The 22,143-nt window shown below is 36.5% G+C and overlaps 1 protein-coding gene across 1 annotated transcript in view; it reads right to left on the minus strand.

The window, feature by feature from the left end:
* The window catches only part of LOC131034284 (chaperone protein dnaJ C76, chloroplastic), a 227,455-nt gene that overhangs the window by 141,374 nt on the left and 63,938 nt on the right, over positions 1–22,143 (minus strand). The window contains exon 5 of the mRNA XM_057965730.2: positions 14,003–14,084. Within this exon, the coding sequence (XP_057821713.2) occupies positions 14,003–14,084 (82 nt within the window). The remainder of the gene's footprint in view (positions 1–14,002; positions 14,085–22,143) is intronic.

Here is a 22,143-nt window from a genome sequence, read left to right on the forward strand (position 1 = left end):
ATAGCCACTGAGCTGAGTTGTAGAATCCCTGCCAAAAATATTACTTACTATAAATAGCATACTGCGAAAAATAGTAAGTGTTCCCAAAGTGATTTTTACCACATTCTGAGCAGCTGCCAAACTAAAAATAATAAGTCCCCAAAAGGTCCTCAGATTGGTTTGCATGTTATACCATCGCAAAGCTCTTAGAAAACCCAGAGAACTCAACTGCTTCTGCCTCCACTTACTAAAAATAGTAAATTGGTCAAACTCCATAACTTGCTATGCATGTACCCTCACTGCGAAGCTTTCTGAAAACCCAGAAGGAATGCAGAATCCAAATTGACAAATTCCAACATGTAAGCCTTTGAAACTACAGAAACATCCTCCTAGAGGTAGGAAACCCTAAATTCTGCTTCCGACTAGCCTACAAGTCTTCAGGACAAGCTAACAGCCCCCAAAACAAACTAGAGCAGAAAAGGGGACATTACAAAACCCAAGATGGGAAAAACACGGTAAGAAATGCTGCTAGGATCTACTGTCCTAATACAGCCTCACAATTAATCCACTTACAAACTTTTGGGCACCAACCCAGCCAAAATTATTATGAGAGCTCGAACACTCCAAATACACAATACAATGATTTGAGCACCAGCTCAAGAATCTTAGAGCACCAACTCTAAATACAATAAATCTCTAGATCATATCAACTCAATCAATTTCTAGAGCACCAACAGTTTCTAGATTATACTGCTTTATCATGAGACTGTAAATTTGATTCACTCACAATAAACAAATAGAGAATTGATTCAAAATACAGATTCGAATAATTTGCAAAACAAGTATATTAGATATGATGTGTTTCGTATAAATCTGCAATCATAGAATCTCTGTACTTCTGAAGAAATGATATCTCTGCAATCTGAAAGAAATTATGCAACTGATCCAAAATGAAAGTCCTTGTATATAACAAAAAGCTTCAAGACAAAACTGCATATGAAGTCAGTGAATTCTTTGTTGCTGTAATATCAAAACACACATAAACGTAAATCTCAGAAGTATAATCTATACCTGCTATTCTGGAATAGCATACAAATTCAGAACTCTGTCATTATACGCCACATGAACATGTCTTTTCAGACTGCACTTCTTATCATTGCATGTCAATCTCAACACATCTTCATTGTATTTTGAAATGTCTTTAGAAATTAAGTCTCAACACATTTATATTTCTCAGTAAACTTGGCCGAAAATGTTTCCACATCTTACACACAGCAATGTAATTTTATTTCTTTTCACATACTCACAACCTTTGCTTAAATCTCAATCTGAATATCTCCGCACAATGTATTCACTATTTTTTCACATTCACACAACCTCTCTTTTTTTCCATCGAACCCCAACAAAGCATATATAAGAATATGGAACCCACGTCGAGAGTTGTAACTGCCACAAATACTATCTTATGGTTCAAACTCCCACAAATAACTTATCAATTAATTAAGATTATTAACTAGTGGTTGTTTGAAAACATTTATAACTATCTAATAACTCCCATACCAACATATGCATCGATATTATAAGCATGTTTCAATCACAAACCATGTTATACTGAAAACAATACTTACAAACATGTTTAATACAAATTCATTTGTTGCTGATATCAAACATAAAACGAATAGAATAGAACCAGGATCATTTCCAAAAGAAATGATACAAAAAGAATATAAAAGAATGGTAACCAAATGTGTTGAGAGTTCGGTACATTCATTATCCTGTGTTCTGTGATACTTATAAATTCATTGTAAGTTTTGTGCATTCAGCATTATGTGTTTTTGTAATACTTATGTATGTGTTGTTGTCAAACTAAAGATAACAAACGAATTATCAACTCCATACTGAACGAACTAGAGGACATCAATGACAAATATTCCAACACTTACTACATATAATAGAGTGTAAAACCTTTAACTCTAGTCTAGGTTTTTCTGTCAACACTCATCCCTATTTTTAGCTATGGAATTGTTTAACAATGTCATAGCCATTATGCAGTTTAACCAAGCTAAGAATTATTAAAATAATATTATAATATTGACATAATGGCCATCTTAGTTGGTATTTAGAAAGTTATGTTTATGTCTTTCATCTTTAGTTAAATTTAAAAGTTTAATTTTTGTCTTTCATGTTTCTATTCTCAATTGTTTTCGTTATGGAAAGATCGTCTTGTAATTTTCTATATAAGGAGTATTCCTCTCCTTAATTAATTACAACATCGAATTATCATTTCATAGTATCAAAGCATGTTAAAAAAAATTTTGACAAATTTTTAAAAAAAAAATCGTGGGTATTTACCTGGAATTTATTTCCAAAAGTTTTTTATGGTGGTATTGTTACCTGAAATTTTTTTAGAAGTTTTGATGATTTTTAAATAAAATCGTGATTATAGGGTTTTATTGTTTTTCCACAAAACAAAGGTTTTTGCAGATTTTTTCACAAAATTGTGTGTGATTTAAGCATCACGTCGAGGATTTGCTGATTTTTCCACAAAATCATGGTGCTCTTTTTATCAATTTTTGGTTAAAATCGTGGTTTCTTGCAGCTTCTTTTAGGTCACACATAAGGTTTCTAAGGGCAAATGGTGTTTTTCTGCAAAAGATTTTAACGGTTTTTAGGACAAAATCGTGTTCTTTCAAAACTGTTAAGTTTTTTGACAAGCTGATCTCAGTTTCCATGTCTCTAAATAGTGGGAAGGATAGCTTTGTTACCCAACATCATGTTGAAAGGATTGTGGTAAACTTGGTCATATCCAAAAGTTTTGTAAAACCAAGGAGGGTCTCAATAGCGAGCTCATGTCATTGAGCATTTTGAAGAGAAGGGGGCAGCCTTCTATGCTTTTGTGGCCAAATGACCTATAGATTATGTCAAGTCTTTTGTTGGGTAGTTAGTAGAATGGCCATTAAGGGAGGGTATTAAAATAATATTGTAATATTGATATAATGGTCATCTTAGTTGGTATTTAGAAACTTATGTTTGTCTTTCGTCTTTAGTAGTTTTAGGAAGTTTCCTTTCTGCCTTCCCTGTTTCTATTCTCGATTGTTTCTGTTATGAAAGGATCATCTTGTCATTTTCTATATAAGGAGTATTCTTCTCCTTAATTAATACAGCATTGAATTATCATTTCAAGATTACTAGCTGATTGGAAGCGAATCGGCTTGATGTTAGGGAATTTATTCAATATGAGTTTAAACTGCTACTTGATAATTTATCCATCACTAAATACCACTTCATTTCTCCCATTTCAAGCACAGTTATTCTTGAGTTAAGTCTCCTTCTAGTGCCCCTTCTGAAAAGATTTCTAAAGCCCTTACTCCTACCCAAGAGTTTTGTGCCCATAAAGAGGCAATGGAGGATCTCAGATTTGTGATAGTCAAGTTGCTCTAGACAAGAAAAAATATCTCCAAAGGGCCCACCCTCCTAAAGAGGTTTTGTATTTTTAAGATTTTAACAGGATGTTACTGTTGCTGTGGGACAGATTCTTAAGCTCTTGTACAAGATCAGCAGCAGAAATCCATATGCCTTGGAGACTTTCTACAACCTTCACCTCTTCTTGATGAAAACCCTTTTACAAAAGACCAGGTAAAAGTTTAAGACACATGGCTGGTGACAAGGCTTGACATTAACTGGCGAGAATGATAAATGTGCTTTTCAGGATCCCCTGCAAAACTAAACTTTGTTTAATTTCCTGGTTTTAGTTTGTGTTTACATAGCTGCATATAGGAGAGGAGATGCCCTAGAGGAATGTAAATGATATTCAAATTTATGTTCAAGTCTGAATTTATATATATTATTATTTTCTTTACTGATATTTTTTGTTTCTTATGTTATAGGTTGTTGAAGATAACATTAATTATTTTGATGCCTCTTCAGCACTTCATTTGCATATACTTATAGTTCTATGCTTCACCAATCAAGGCATGCCTTGATCGGTCATGTCTTTTAGACATGCCCGAGCAAGACATGTCTGGATCGGTGCATAGACACCGTTTCAGTTTAATATAACCACTTACCATGTGTTATACTGATAACTATCGGTAGCGTCATTTCTCTTTATCTTGTGTTATACCGATAACTATCGGTCACGTCATTTAACATGCTTATGCCGATAACTATTAATAATCGGGGCAACGTGAAGTAATATAGTTACCCGATAAATGATCGAGATAAGTCAATCATAATCAACAAATAAATGATCGGTATTAACATGCATTTTAGGATGATAACTATTATAGTTATCATATGATAGCATCAATCGATGCTATCATATGATAGCTATGGTAGTTATAATTCTGGTCTGATCATAGCATGAGTAATATTATCGATTATGCATATAAGATGATTATAACAAGTTCATTTATTTAATCATGAGGTCTATACTTATACTGTAGTTATATCGATAAGGTAGATGATTGAATGAGAGATAAATGAAGTCTCTCATTCAATCATTTATCTTACCGAAGCTACTAAGTTTCAACACTCCCTCTTAGCTAGGGAAGATAACTATAGACCTATGAAATAAGCATCATATTTCTCATAATAAAATGTATTATACGACTACATAATACAAAGGATCATATCACATATGCTCATGACATGAAGCATCACATAATGAGTGACACAGGAATATATCACATCATCTTGTGATATAGATATCACATAACACGCGATATCAGTATCACATAACACGTGATACCTTGGATATAAAATACTTAAGAATGTTGAATTCCCTTATATCCAGGTTATGGCATGTGCACTAACATTACGTCACATAATGTCTACCATAACATATCATGGCACATCCATGAGTCAAAGTGATATCAAGTCAGCATGATATCAACATTACAAGATCGTCACCTCATAATGTTTAATACTAGTGTTCATAGTCTAAAAGATCGTCACCTTTTAGAATTGTACACAGGAGGTGGAGCCCATAAGTCATAACACGACAAAATAAGTTTACACATTAAACATCTCATATATTAGTACAGATTACAAAAACTGATTATAACTCAATCATAACAAGACCTTTTCAGAAGTGTTCAACTTTTACTCTGGCTAGAGGTTTGGTCAGTATGTCTGTTGTCTGGTCTCCTGTACTGTTGTATTGTAACTGAATCACATTTCTATCCACCATATCTCTCACATAGTGATAAGGGATCTCAATGTGTTTGGATCTATCATGAAATACAAGGTTTACAGAGAGTTTTATACAACTTTGACTGTCACAATGAATTATAGTAGGCTTCATTGGTCCTCCGAGTAATCCCACAAGTAACTTTTGTAGCCATACAGCTTCGCGTGCAGCCATAGAAGCTGTGATATATTCAGAATCCGTAGAGCTCTAAGCTACTGAAAACTGTTTTTTGCTAATCCAATATATCATGGTTGAACCGAAGCTGAAGCAGCACCCTGAGGTGCTTTTCCTGTCAATCACACTTCCAGCCCAATCTGAATCAGTGAACCCGTGTAGATTCAAATCAATATTCTCATACTAAGTCCATAGTTGAGAGTGCCTTGAAGGTATCTCATTATATGTTTTACTACCATAAGATGAATCTCCTTAGGTTCACACATGAATTGACTCAAGGCATTTACTGGATAACAAATATCAGGTCTAGTATTGACTAGATACATTAATGATCCAATCATCTGTCTGTAGAGCATAGGATAAACCAATGGGGAATCTGTTGCTGCCTCCTTCAGTTTCTGAAGATTAGTTTACATGGGAGAAGTCATCGGTCTGCAGTTCATCATGCCAAATCTCTTCAATATGTCTAAGGTGTACTTCCCTTGATTAAGCACATTATTGTCAGAGTTTTGCCAAACTTCCAATCCAAGGAAGTAATGTAGAAGGCCTAAATCCTTCATATCAAACACCTTCTCAAGGTCTTTCTTACATTGATCAATAAGATGACTTTCTCCTGTAATCAAAAGATCATCAACATACAAGATCAATATCAACATCTCACCTTTGATTCGTTTGAAGTATAGATTTGGATCTGCGTCATTCTTTGAGAATCCTAATCCCATGAGGTAGCTGTCAATTCTTTCATACAAGGCCCTGGGGGCTTTTTTCAGTCCATATAGGGCTTTCTTTAATCTGCACAAATGTGATTCTGCATTGTGGATCTCAAACCCTTATGGCTGCTCTAAGTAGACTTCCTCCTCAATTTTCCCATTCAAGAAAGCAGTTTTTACATCCATCTGATGGACTTTCCATCCTTTGGCTACTGCAATGGCTAGTACTGCTTTGACTGAGGTGTATCTAGCAACTGGAGCGAAAGTCTCATCATAGTCTATTCCCTACTTTTGTGAGAACCCTCTGGCTACAAATCTGGCTTTATGTTTCTCTATGCTACCATCTGCAGCATGTTTGATTTTGAATAGCCACTTGGATGAAACAACAAATTTTCTTTTTGGTCTAGGAACAATTTCCCAAACATCATTGTTTAAGATGGATTGATATTCCTCTGACATGGCATCTTTCCATACTTGGTGTTTAAGTGCTTCTGATACATTAGAAGGTTCTGATTTGGATAGATCATTCATTAAGGCTACATAGCTAGTGAATCTTTGGGGCCTCTTATTTTCTCTAAAGGTCCCTGAAGGAGCTACGAACTTCCTTGCATCTTCCATTGTTTTGTGAACCCATAGTGGTCTTTTCTTAGGGTTTTCCTGGTGTGGAATCTAAACTTCATTCTCATTCTCTTCTGAATACTCCCTCTGAACCTCAAGAACAAGATACTTTTCTAGGTCTAAAGATGGAACATAAGTCTCTGACTCAATAGAGTATCTAGCCCTTTTGAAAGCTGTCTTCTTCAAATATTACATCTCTACTGAGTTCAATATTACTATGTCCAAGTACAAATATTCTATAGGCTTTAGAAGTTTCACTATACCCAACAAAGATTCCTTTTCTTCCAGAAGGTTCTAGTTTTGTTCTTTTCTCTTTACGTATATGGATATAAACAAGGCATCCGAATATCCTAAAGTGAGTGATATCAGCTTTTATACCTATGAAAACTTCTTTAGGGGTTTTATCTTCAATGTGGGAGTGAGGGCATCTATTTTGTATGTATACAGTAGTGTTGGAGGCTTCTGCACAAAGATGAGTTTCTAAGTTTTGGTCAAGAAGCATGGCTTTGGCTGCCTCTACAATGGTTCTATTTTTTCTCTCAGCAACCTGTTGATGTGTATTTTGTACACGATCAAACACAGAATAAAATACCTAAAGGTACCTTATCCTCTCTTGAATAAAGCTCCCGAATGCTGAAAATATCGCAGAAGGATCAATCGGAGAAGCTTCAAGGTTCCCGTTATGTAGGATCTCTATTCGTGGATAAGCTCTTTGTGGTATGATGTGATTTTGCTGGAATCACAAGGGGACTTACACTTGACTACCTAAACGTCTGATTTGCTGGAATCACAGGATTTCACTAGCCTAGATTTTGAAAAAAAAAGAAAAAAGGATGAGGACGAGGGAAGGATCTAATTCTGACACTAAGAATGTAGGAGCAATGATTGATCTTTGATAAAATTCTAACTAAGTCTTGTTTTGACATCCCAGGACCATCTCCACAAGATTAGTGCGATATTCGGAGGAAAGCTTTATGATGTTCAGATCATCGCTACAGGCATAGACACCATCAGGCTGATGCATGTCAATGAAGAAGCGACAATTGAAGTTAAGCTCAAGCTGAATGATTCCAGTGGACTACACAAGGCAAGTCTGCAATCAACAAACCGCTAGTAGTATGGATATACAAATTTCACCATCAATCAAACACATTTCTTCCACTCATCTAATAACATGAAATCAAATCTGAGAAGTATAAAGACCATGCAAATTGTTGAATCGGCCCATAGATTTCACCATTTCTTCAATGAAGTTTTACAAGTCTTTTACAACAACATCTTGGCAACAATCTTTGCCTTCTCTTTCTATTCTACTCTAATTGCTATTCTATCAACTAACTATTCACTATTAGCTAACTATTCACTTTCTAACTATTGACTAACTATTAGCCTTTACAAATGAGGAGCCAGGGCTTATATAGTGCCCTCAATACAATTCGATGGCTCAGATCAACTTGAGATCAATGGCCGAGATTTTACAATGGAAACCCTAATTAGGGTTTGTTACAACAAATTCAATTCTGGCCAATGAAATAATTGCATTACTTGGACACATGTCTTCTCTGGAATATTCGACCAATGGATAACAGGGGTAGGTACATCGAAGTTTGTGTCATCTTTGAGGAGTCAGGTACATTGAATCTGGACACGCTGAGATGGACCAATCTGACTGGAGGAGTGATGACTGGGATGCCACTTTGTCAGACACTTGTAACCTGGTAGATGCTCAATTTGATGATGCTGAGAAGCTAACTTTAGTTAACTCTTCTGAAACTGTTTGCTTCTCCAACGGACCCTTGCTCTGACCTCCTTTGTCTTTGATGTGCAGGATGGATGGTGTACCTTTCCTTCGAATGCTGGACTGGAAGAGGTCGTCCTTGATGATGCTGGGCTGGAAGTGGTCGTCCTCGATGATGCTGGATTGGAAGTGGTCGTCCTTGTTGATGCTGGATTGAAGAAGGTCGTCCTTGTTGATGCTGGACTGGAGAAGGTCGTCCTTGTTGATGCTGGATTGGAGAAGATCGTCCTTGTCTTGGCTTGATCTTCTTTCATCTGCAAAACAAATCAAAAGATGATTAAGGACACATAATAAATCCATTTCAACATAGCATTTTATACCTTAAATCATCAACAAGAAGATACTAAAATGAAGTTTGCTTAAAATTCTTTCCAAGGACAGGCTCCATAAGAATTTCGCCCTAGACCCTCTGGAAGGTTCAGGAGCAAAAATCTCATTCTTGACCCAAAATCATCATTCTTTCAACTTGAAACTTCTTTGCAAGGTAGAATCTCATCCTTCATTGCCCTAGGAACAAGGTTTCATGTCCAAGAAAGGTTAAAAAGTAGGCTTATAAGGAATTTCGCTCTGGATCCTTTGGAAGGGTCAGGAGCGAAATTTCCTTTCCTGGCTAAAATCCTTCATTTTCACAACTTCCAAACACTCTCAAAGGCAAGATCATGTCCATTTCCCCTTTCAACATGCTTTGGACATCACAATTTGGTCAAATAGGGAAGGAAATGAGGTCTAGGAGGATTTTCGCTCTGGACCCTTTGGAAGGGTCAGGAGCGAAAATCATGATTTGGGCTTGATTCTTCCTTTTTCCAACTCAAAATCACCTCAAGAGGTAACTAAACATCATCCTTCACCCAAGGGATAAGGTCTTAAGCCAAAACAAGGTCAAAAGAATAGGCTTGCAAGGAATTTCACTCTAGACCCTTTGGAAGGGTGAGGAGCGAAATTCACCTTCTTGGCTAGAATCCTTCATTTTTTCAAAGCTTTCAAACATTTCCAGCGTCCAAACATGTCTACTCTTCCCTTCAAAATGCCTTGCAAATCAAAATTTGGTCAAATAAGGCCAGAAATGAGTCTTAGGTTGATTTTCGCTCTGGACCTTTAGAAGGGTCAGCAGCGAAAATCTTGATTAGGCTTTAATTGCTCATTTTTCAAACTTCAGTCTTCTCCTGGAGGCAAATATAGATTGTTTTCCACTTGAGGAACCAGGTTTTAAGCCCATTCAAGGTAGCAAATGAGGATTATAGAGAATTTCGCTCTGGACCCTTTGGAAGGGTCAGGAGCGAAATTCCTAATCTTGGCCAAAATCCTTCACATTTCTACGTTCCATCACCTCAAAAGGTAGAGACATGTTATTTCCTTCCCAAATTCGCCCATGGAACAAGGTTGGTATCCAAAACAAGGGAGCAAATGAGGCTTATGAAGAATTTCGCTCTGGACCCTTTGGAAGGGTCAGGAGCGAAATTCCTATTTTTGTACAAGATCCTCACTTTTCAAAACACTTCTCAAGGCAAGAACACATCAAGACACACACAAAGCCTAATAAACCAGCGCCCATCCAAAACAAGGAAGGAAAATGAGAGTTATGAGGATTTTCGCTCTGGACCCTTTGGAAGGGTCAGGAGCGAAATTCCTCTCCCAGGCTAGAATCCATCATCCCGAGGTCTAAAATCTCCTCTCCAAGGCAAAGTTTCATCAAACCTTCTCAATTATGCCTCAAAAGTCTACAAACTTGGTCAAGCTAAGGAGGAAATAGAGGAAATAAGAATTTCGCTCTGGACCCTTTGGAAGGGTCGGGAGCGAAATTAACCTTAGGCCATGATCCTGACTTCAATTTTTTTGCATTTCTTCATTCAAACAAGTGCTTTTGCCTTCATTCAAGTCTGGGAATGCGTTAGTTCTAGGTTTTGGTCAAAGTAGAATGTCTTATGGAGAATTTCGCTCTGGACCCTTTGGAAGGGTCAGGAGCGAAACTCGCTTTGGACCCTTTGGAAGGGTCAGGAGCGGAATTTGACATTTTGGACTCTCTGCCAGGATCATTTTATGGAATATAACATTTAAGTATAAGTTTATACTTTAAGTTATATTCCATATATACTTTCTGGATGTTTGAGAGTGGTTTCGGACCTCCAGGAGTTATATTGCAAAATCTAGTTTTTGGAGGATTCTTCAGTTTTCCAGACTTAGTCAAATTTCAAGATCAGGACATTCCAGACTTAGCCAAATTTCAGGATCAGGGCATTCCAGACTTAGCCAAATTTCAAGGCATTTGAAGATCAGGGTGACATTCCAGACTTCATCACTCACCAACTCGACCTAACTCAGACCTTCAAGGATGATACTCACCAAGCAAGACACAATTAGCAACAAGAGCAAAACCAGGCCCTAAGGAAGACTCTCAAAGAAACCCTAATTTTGGGGCCCCAAAGACTCACCTCGCTCAAGTAAAGCCTACCATCCTATTGATCCCCTGGCGACACTCAAAATGCAAAGGCTAACAAACAAACCCTAAACACCCAGAAAGCAAACCCCAGAAAGCAAAAAAAAAAAAATTAGGGGTCCCCATTTGCAATGGGGCGATGTGTGAATACGTCACAACACAACCCCATTTTGTTGGGGATTGTAGGGGACAGTGAACTCCCTCTTAATCCCAGCATCTTTACAAAATTCTCTAAACATGTCTGAGGTGTATTCCCTCCCATTATCAGTCCTTAAGGTTTTTATTTTCCTTTCGGAAGAGTTTTCAGAGAGAGATTTGAATTCCTTAAATCTCTTGAGAATCTCTTCCAATTCTTTACGTTTAAGAAAATAGATCCAGGTCTTCCTGGAGAAGTCATCAATGAATATTACATAGTAAAGGAACCCCCCTAATGATGGTACAGACATTGGCCCACATAGGTCAAAGTGAACTAGCTCTAAAACATTGCTTGTTTTTACCAGAATGGTATTGTTTTAACTTAGGCAAACCAATTACTAATTTTTCCATTGAACATAAAGCACGAAAGTTTAAATGACCTAATCTTCTATGCCAAATTTCATTTGAATCTGTAATCTCATGAAGTAGGGCTAGGTTAGATTTAGTACATTCCTCGTATAAATAGCCTTTTCTATGTCCTAGGGTTGTAGCCTTCTTGATGCAAGAGTTTTGTGGCCATACTAGAACTTTACCATTCATGAATGTTATTCTGTACCCATCATCTTCAAGTGCAGATATGGAGATTAAGTTCCTCTTGTTGCCAGGAATGTATAGGACTCCAGTGAGTTGAAGAGACATGCCTGTCTTCAGCTTAATGGTGCAGATACCGACGCCTTTCACTGGATTTGCAGAGTCATCACCAATGGTTACTTCCTCGTCGGTTTCTTCTACCATGGAATCCAGTAATTCTCTATACCCAGTGATGTGTCTTGAAGACCCATTGTCAATGATCCAATTGTTAGATTTATTGGATACTTGACTAGAGAGAGCGGAGTAGAATACAAGCTTCTCGGAGTCATATTCTTCCCTTTTAACTTTTGCAAATGTAGCTTGTTGTTTGATTCTATCTGGACATCTTGCTGCATAGTGTCCATATTGATCACACCTAAAGCACTGAATATGAGAGTTGTCTCTTTTAGATGACTTTTTGTCATGTCAGTTCTTTCTCTTCTTGAAGTGTTTCTTCTTGTTTTTCTTGTTGGAGTTGGTATTTAAAACATGGAGATCTTCATCTATATTCTTTTGTTTGATCCCTTTCTTATTTAGCCTTGACTCTTCTTGAAGACAATCTGCTCTTAGCCTATCCAATTTTGGATATCTATCTCTTGCACTGATGCCTTGGACGAATGTCTCCCATGTACTAGGCAACCCATCTAGAGCAATGAGCGTTAGCTCTTTGCTCTGGATCTCATATCCAAGCATTGCCAGTTCATCCCTTAGGGCTAATATCCGCATAAAGTATGCATTGATTGACTCCCCTTTGTTCATACTTACATAATTTATTTCTCTTTTTAGAGCCAGGGTTCGACTTGCATTATTTATTTCAAATGCACTTTCGAGTGATTTGAACATATGATAGGCAGTTTCATGTTTTGTTATTATTGGCATGGTGCGATTTCTTACTCCATCGACTATGATCTTCATAGCTTTTTCATTTCCCTTGATCCATGTTGATTTGTCAGGTTCATCCTCTGGTTATTTAGATTTAACTTTAATAAATGATTCAACCTTGTTTTCTTTTAGAATCATTTTAATTCTGAGCTTCCATGCTGAAAAATTGTCGCCTCCTTCAAGTCTGTCCTCAAATCTGTGAGCGTTAGCCATGGGAAATATGATGTTTATATCTTCGGTTTGAACTTCTCAAATTTGAATGCCTCAGGTTCGATCAGCGTGGCTCTGATACCATGTAAATGATATTCAAATTTATGTTCAAGTCTGAATTTATATATATTATTATTTTCTTTACTGATATTTTTTATTTCTTATGTCATAGGTTGCTGAAGATAACATTAATTATTTTGATGCCTCTTCAGCACTTCATTTGCATATACTTATAGTTCTATGCTTCACCAATCAAGGCATGCCTTGATCGGTCATGTCTTTTAGACATGCCCAATCAAGACATGTCTTGATCAGTGCATAGACACCGTTTCAGTTTAATATAACCACTTACCATGTGTTATGCCGATATCTATCGGTCACGTCATTTCTCTTTATCATGTGTTATACCGATAACTATCGGTCACGTCATTTAACATGCTTATGCCAATAACTATTAATAATCGGGGCAACGTGAAGTAATGTAGTTACCCGATAAATGAACGAGATAAGTCAATCATAATCAACAAATAAATGATCGGTATTAACATGCATTTTAGGATGATAACTATTATAGTTATCATATGATAGCATCGATCGATACTATAATATGATAGCTATGGTAGTTATAATTCTGGTCTGATCACAGCATGAGTAATTTTATCGATTATGCATATAAGATGATTATAACAAGTTCGTTTATTTAATCATGAGATCTATACTTATATTGTAGTTATATTGATAAGGTAGATGATTGAATGAGAGATAAATGAAGTCTCTCATTCAATCATTTATCTTACCGCAGCTACTAAGTTTCAACAAGGAACAATGATATATTTTTCTTAAAAAACTGAGATTTCAGTTTGTTCATCTGTTTTCTTCTTTTCAATAACAGTCAATGAGATGTTAGATGTCTGACTAAAAACAATGTTTATAAGCTGTTTTTCCATCAAGATCTCATTCAGAAAAGTTTGTTCCGCTAAGGGCTACTTGGTTTTTCAGAAGAACTCACATGTCCATCTCAGTATAGTGTTGGAAATCTTCCAGGAAAGAATGCTAAAGCAGCCATGTAAATTGTAGTTGCCTTTCTTAGTTTCAGTTTATTATTTCAAAAAAATTTGCCTCTCCACAATCAAATGTAGGCGAGCCATTTCACAAAAATTTTGAATGGATTTTACTCTACATATTAAGAAAGAAATGAATTATACAGATGTAAATAAAGTAATATTGATAATTTATCTTACATTTACGCGCTCCATTCTACGCATTTCATCTTCCAAAAGTGATAATTGTGCAGCAGTTGTCCAATGTATACAATCAACTGGACTGCATATAAATAAATGACACTCTTAGACTTTATACTCAACTCATTTCAGCTTTCAAAACAAAACATAAAGAGAATCAAGTGAGGTCAATGTATTCCTTGACCTCCTTGAAACCCGAGAAATACAAATTTTGAAGTTTCTTGAAGATTCTCTTGAATTTTTTCTTAGATTATAGGGGTCTATAATGGCATTGAGATGTATGAATTTACACATTATCTACTAAACAACTCACAAAAACCAGGGAACAATTCGATGCATTCATAAAATCCAGAAATAATTAACTATTTCATCCTCTGTCCATGCTAAAAACCACATTGACCAAGACAGAGAGAACTAGAATAAGAATAATTGGATTTCACTACTGTATATGAATGATACATGATGAAAGTCAATTCATCCAAATGAATCTCTAGATTAAACTCTCGGTATAACCCTAAAGTGCATTGGCAGAGGACAAAGATAATTGAAAAGTGTGCAATATTTAGAAGACCGTATGAAAAGGAACAGGTAAGTCAGTATAACCAAAGTACCTAACAATAAAAAAAATTAATTATATTTGCCAGTTCCCACTGAAGAACATATTGTTATTATTGTTGTTTTATGTATAATAGTCAACTGGGGTCAGCTGCAAAATTAAAACCTGCAATGCAAATACTATAAGTGATGCCGGCAACTTTCCTTTTTATGGTTGCACATCTCACTTAATTCTTATACTGTGTAATAAATTGGGTATAACAAGTACCTTTAACCACACCATCTGGTCCTGACAAGTTGGTGATGTTTCCACTACATCTATAAATCCATAGATGGGTCATGCTACAATAATGTCTATCCATTGCCCCATTGTGTTGGAAATGTTGTCATTGATGTCAAAGAAGTAAAGACAAAGTTGTCATTGATGCTTCTATTACTATCAAGATAAATGCTCCAATTATGTTCAGCTATCATCATGATTGAAAAGGTTGATTGTATTGTCTAAATTAAAGATCTAGACAATCATCGGTCTTGTGGTTGATCCCATACTTATGACACAAGAATACTATATGAAGAAGAAGACATTCACAATATATATGAGTATATGTGAGATATGAAAGTAACAATTCAGATTAAGACAGTATATAAGTATTGAGATATATCAAGGAGCTATTACATATTCAGAGAGGGTAGTGATTAGAGAAAAGATAATGTTTAAATTAAAGATTTAAACATTGATATGGCAGACTTCTTTGTAATGGAGATAAAATCAACGATATGGCAGACTTCTTTATAAGGGAGATAAGAACAGTACACTTTACGATGATCGACAAAGCACTATGTTAATTAAGTTTAGCTTAAGGGAATTATCAAGGTATAATACAAAGGCGGTGATTGAAGGACATAAGCGATTGTATCAAGATCAGAAGGACAACTATATTAAAGGGTCAATGAAAGAAGTGTGGCAGATAAAATAAGGTGCAGTTTTACAGATAACACACGTTTGACCAGAGACAGCAATTAATGAAGGATAGATTGATTAAAATATCAACTTCATGTTTTATAGCAGCATTCTGTGGATGTGGCCGATTTGTATTAAGAATCTAATATATATTCTAATAAAGATGGTGGTGCAGATTCGCAGCATGAGATAAAAAAGTGTCGATGAGCATCTATCATTTTTTAGCTCATACAAATGATACAAAATTTATGCACAGAATTTAAAGAAGCGACTGATAAGGATTTGTGAAGGCTACGGATATATTCAAGGAGATAGACAAATGAATATACGACATGGATGTGCGCAGCCAATGCTAATTCAATATTGAAGTCCTGGAGGAAAATATTTTACAAGGAACGCTAAAATAAGAGACATACAGATCAGGCAAATCGACTCTCATGGAAAGCAACGACTTCATACACAACAGTTTGTAAGAACAAATAAGTCAGTGAATATTATGGATAGAAAGTCTATTTCTATGAATGACGGCTTTGTTATACCTGCGAATAAGCATTGAGGAAGTGATTATATTTCTGAAGTTAAAAACCACATAATAAATAATGGTTAACATTATTGAGAGTAGCGTTTTTATTAATGAATAAAAACAGTAATTGCCAATAGACAGTGATTCACGTGAAAAGGCAGCAATGAAGATAAAAATACCAACATGATAAGATGACCATAACGCTCTGCGTGGAAGGGAATAAGCAGTGTTGACACAGAAACATATCAGAAGATAAAGATGATATGTATATGCAAGGAGTATTGACACATAAACATAATGCTAATAAAAATCATAAGGCTAAGAAAGTCCATGAGAAGACAAGTGCAAGTCGATTAATGACTAAGAAAATCAACTCATAGCAATGTATTAATGAAATAGATTCATGGAGGAGGTGCAAAGTTCGCAATTTACAAAGGAGTAATTTGTTTAATGAAGTTAGTAAAGGAAGTGATTAATATTAAATGAAGATCTGCGATTAGTGAAAGGTGGCGTTTGATTTCATAATGATGTGTTTGTTAAATAAAGCACTTTGACTATTCTAAAAGATGCAATCAGTATTAAAAAGGAGAAGAGGTTTGTTTAAGCAAACAACTTAATAAAAGATGTATTTTGTTTTAAAGAAAAAGTTTGCTCCAAGTGGTGCGATTAAGCATTAAAGGGATGTAATCCTTCAACGTAAGGGTAAGAAGAAGATACATATATATATACAAATCAGAATCAGTTTAGAATGCTGTGAATATGTGTGGAGTGTGAAGAATTAAAAAAAAAGAATATATTTTGGATGAGTGCGTGGAAGTTTGACGAGGTATACAGCAGAATGAGAAATTAAGATGAAGCAGATATAAAGAGTATATATGCAGACATAAAGAAAATTTATTCAGATATACAAAAGGAACATGAACAGGCTGAATAAGAATATATAGAAGATCATTCCAGATTTGTGAAGGCTTTATATGGGAAGACTTATGATAGTTTTATGGCAGAATTATGGAAAAGAATAAGTAAATCCAAGACAGATTTATATGAAGATGTATATGCAGATTTATGATCATGTTATAGAGGATTTGAGAGGAAGATTTTAACATATTGAAGAAGAAAGTTCGTGGAAGAAAAAGTTGTCCATCATCCTTTGTTATAGCAACATTGTCAAGGTGGAAAATCAGATTTATGTGAAGTGGGTTGGTGCTCACGAATTCTGAAGTGGGAGTTGGTGCTTCCAGTGGGTTGGTGCTCACGAATTCTGAAGTGGGAGTTGGTGCTTCCAGTGGGTTGGTTCTCACAAAAAAAGATTTGGGAGTTAGTGCTCACAAAAACAGGAATTAGATTGGGCAATCACTTTTGCTATATGTGCAGATGATTTGGAAGGATTAGAATTCAGAGTCAGTATGCTGCCACATGTCATGATGGAGGAGGTTGATCAGATTGTGTACAAGTTCATTGAACAGTGTGCCTCTCAACAGGAGAAGGGGGTGCAATCCTAAAAGATAGCACCTTGTGCCACTTGTCTTACATGCACTGAATATTAATTTTATTTTGGGAAACTCTAATTAGGGTTAGGTTGTCTTGATCTTGATCGTTGATCTTAGATTGATCTCGGCCATTCATTTGTTTTTAGAAACTCTATATAAACTCATTCTCTCATTTCATTTCAGAGTGGAAAGATTTATGAAATTGTTGCGTAGAGCTACTTGGATAATAAAAAGTTCATTATCAATATTGTTTTGAAGTCTTATTGTTATCAAGTGGTTGCATGGTTGCATATTTCCTTCAACATTTAGAATAGATTTGCTTTAAGTAATTTGCTTTGAAGTTGTTAGATGAATGAAGGATTGATAGTTTAGATTGGTGAAATTTTGCTCATACTTTTGTTGGATGGATATTTTTCATTCGATGTGTAAAGTTAGCCGGAGCTTTTGATGTGGATACTTAACTTCTACTTTGAGTAATATTGTTCAATTGTTGGTATTATTCATAGGTGTGAAAATTTTAAGCACAACCCTAGAAGATTGCACCCGCTTTGCCTAGTTGTCCAAGTGTGGCGAAACAAAGTGTCGTTACCAATTTCACCCAGTCTTTACCGTCTCTTGAGTTCATAAGAATAACTTAGTAGTAGTTAGAATTCCTAAACCCTAATCCTTTTTATCCTGTTTTTTTTTTTAAATCTCAAAACAGAAAATCCAAAAACAAAGAGCAGTTATTGATAAATTCGTCTAAGTCTAGCTTGTGGATGACACCAGTTGTTAAGCGTAAGTCCCCCTTGTATTTCAGCACACATTACCCAAGAGGCTATCCACATAAAGTCGCCCATTCGCACATATAGACCTTGGAGTCGCCTTATGGTCTTTCTCGCAATCTTGGCATAAGTAGTGATTTTGTTCAGGAGAGGATAGAGTATCCTTGGATATTTTATTCTAAATGTTCGGTATATGATAAAACGTACACCAACAGAATGGAAGGGTTACTTTATGTAATGTCCAAGAGGTTTTAGATAAGTTCACATGGGCCATTGATAAGATGTATCCAGAGGAGCAAGGTTCAATACTTCGCACACAATTCCTTGACTTTGCAAATCTTTGTGGTCCAACATTGAGTATACCACAGGCAAGGTTGGATAGAGCTATATTAGCTCAAATTGACCCTATTGGATGGTAGACATGACATGGGAGGGATAAACCACAATTGAAGATTGTTGTCACTCACTTCCTTGCACAAGTTGCCAGTTTGTCATGTCCCCTCTTTAGCTCTGTCTAGCAGAGACATGTGAGTGAGCCTATTATGGAGTCTTGTAGGCTGGCAATGGTGGATAGAGACTCAGTCAAGATATTCAGTGTTTGGATTTGGTGTTTCTGGCAGTAGTAGACCAGTTTGGAGCAGTTCCTCGATTTTAGGAGGCAGTTCCTACATTTTAGGAGGCTATATCTACTTTAAGGAGGTTATGACAGCATCCAGGGTTGGGGTTCCATGAGACAATTCCTTGGTTTCAGTTTCAAGAGATTTGGGTGTGTTTCCTAGCTTCTAGGAGCATCCCTAGATTTTAGGGATGAGACTGCCAGTTGATCCATGATTTCCGACATCAATCACAGACAGGTGACAGGTTCAGTTTCAGGCTTTTGGTGTGTTTCGAGCTTTCTGTAGCTATTTGGGTTATATTTTTAATATATTTAAATATTTCCTAAGTTAGCATTTTAATATTTTAAATAAGGCTATGTCTATAGCCATTTCGGAGTAATAAGGGGTTTTTGGCTTCATCTGGATTCGTATGCCTATGTGTTATAGCTCATTGGAAAGGTCTTCAAGTTTTCTAAATGATTTTCACTTGCTAGGGTCCTTTTGGTGCTTGGAGTTAGTTTATATTGAAAAAGTGGTGTTTTTTCTATACTTGGGCACCCAATATTGGAAAATATGACTTTATATTAAAGTGCACTTTTCATATATCTTTAGGGTTCGATTTGGAAGGAAAGAGACATAAGGAGAAGGAAACCTAATTTCTTATTATCTTTTACATATTGAAAACTTGTTTGGTGCAATATTGCTCTGGTAGAGCAATTCTTCATTCTGGGATGCAAACCCCATGATTGCTATTGGCTGGGACGTAGCCCTCAGCTATGGATTGGTAGTGGATTCTTTTGGCATTGGCATTATTGGTCAGAGTGTATGCGCTATTCCTTGTGGAGATTCAGATTGCTTGGTGAGGGTTTCAGCAGGGTGGTTGAATTTCCCAGCTGGGGTGTGATTGTTTCAGCTTGATGCCTGTTGTGACGTTTTCACACATCGCCCCATTGCAAATGGGGACCCATGTTTTTTGCTCGTTTTGCTCGTTTTCGCTTTGCTTTTTTAGGGTTTTGTTAGTTTGTTAGTTGTCTGGATTTAGGGTCAAGCCTTAGGGTTTTAATTACCGTCTTTTTGGACCAAAATCCAGTCGGTTTTGAGATCTTTTTGAGCTTCATTTCCTTTTCTAGAATGCAAATTTTGAATGAAATGAATTCGCCAGAATGGTCTATTTTCAATTGGAATTTTGAATGCAGAGCTTAAATTTGTCTAAGTGTTGAAGATGAAATGCGAATTTTTGTCCAATTGAATATTTTTGACCAAATTTTGACATTTTTGATTTTTGATCCTAGGCATCTCTAATGATTTGTTTTTGCCTTGTGAAGTGATTAAATGTGTGAAATCATGATATTTTGGCCTGTAGGAGCAAAATCGCTCCTGTCCCTCAGTGAAGGACGGGAGCTCGTTTTCAAATATTTTACTATTCCTGCAGGGTCAAGATGAATTACGAATTGGAAGTGATGGAGAAAGGCGAAATCTTTCCATTGAATATAAATTGAAGATTTTCATGGGCACAGAAATGCCTCCAGGGGAAAAATCGCTCCTGTCCCTCAATGAAGGACCGGAGCTACAAATCCAATTTTGCTTTGTCCTTGCAAGATTTTAACGTCTTGACAATGTGAAAAGGTCCAAAGAGGTACATTTTATCAAATGAATATAACTTGAAGTGCTGTCGGGGAGATCAACAGGATAACAAGTCTGGCTTGAGTAAGGTCCTGATCCTGAAATTTGGCTAAGTCTGGAATGTCCTGATCCTGAAATTTGACTAAGTCTGAAACTGAAAAAACCTCCAAAAACTAGATTTTGCAATGTAACTCCTGGAGGTCTGAAACCACTCTCAAACATCCTGAAAGTATATATGGAATATAACTTAAAGTATAAGAAAGATTTCCTTCTATGTTTCTTCTTTCTTATACTTAAATGTTATATTCCATAAAAATTATCCTGATGGAGAGTGCGAAAAGTCAAATTTCGCTCCTGTCCCTCCCAGGAGGACCAAGGCGATGCGCTCCTGTCCCTCACCAAGGGACCAGAGCGAAATCCTTCATAGGGCATGTACTAGGCAAAGATCAAGCGAGTTTTATGTTTGAAGGCAAGGAAAGAGGTCAATTGAACCCGTTGAAGACGAATTGAAGATTATAAAACATCAACAAAGGACTCAAATGCCCAAGATCGCTCCTGTCCCTCTCCAAGGGACCAGAGCGATATAATGATTATATTGCCGTTCCTCCAAATTCAAGACACTCCAAGACAAAGAAAAAGGTGGCAAAGGCGTTTCGAAGCATCTCCATCAAGCACAAAGCATCAAAAATTGCCAAAGATGAAGGATTTGCACCAAATATCCTAATTCGCTCCTGTCCCTCAGGAAGGGACCAGAGCGAAATTTGCATAAAGGCATAAAATTTGAAAGTTTATCAAGCATCAAGTGATCACGAAGGATCAAGGAACTTTATTTTGCACAATGATAGCGATGGCAAGTTGAACGAGGCAATGACAAGCTCAAAATCATGAAGTTCGCTCCTGTCCCTCAGGAAGGGACCAGAGCGATGTTGAATATATTGGCTAATTCATGCAAAAATCACGTTGAGTCAATGTTTTGCAAGGTCATACAAGGTCTAAGGCGTCTTAACAAGGTGATATTCAAAGGTTTTTAACGTTAAATGATCATCAATTGAGCTAAAGAGACTATATCGCTCCTGTCCTTTGGACAAGGACCAAGGCGATTTTTACTAAAACACTCATGTTTCGACAAAATCAAGACAATGCAAGGGTGGGCAAGATCGAGGACGTCCTTTGGAAGGCAATGAACGAAGAACGAAGATCAAAAGTTTGCAAATTTGAGCTAGGACACAAGGATCGCTCCTGTCCCTCTCCAAGGGACCAGGGCGATGATCTTCTAAACATCAAAGCACCTCGTAAAATTCAAGTGAAATGAGAAAGGAATGAAGGAATAACGTTGTTTGTCCCCACAATGAAGATTGAAGTTCAAAGATGCAAGATCAAGGAGAAACAATGGCGATCGCTCCTGTCCCTCTCCAAGGGACCAGGGCGATATCACCACAAAAGGACATTCAATCGCAAGGATAAGTCAATCAAGTTCGAAGATCCCAAGGAAAATGGCAAATCCAACGTGGAGATGGAGATTTTGGACGTAAAATATGCAAGGATCATGACCAAGGTGATGGATCGCTCCTGTCCCTCAGTCAGGGACCAGGGCGATGAGGTACGTATCTTTCCATCTTCAAAATATTT

This window comes from Cryptomeria japonica, chromosome 3 (assembly GCF_030272615.1).
Source record: "Cryptomeria japonica chromosome 3, Sugi_1.0, whole genome shotgun sequence".
Classification (NCBI taxonomy): domain Eukaryota; kingdom Viridiplantae; phylum Streptophyta; class Pinopsida; order Cupressales; family Cupressaceae; genus Cryptomeria; species Cryptomeria japonica.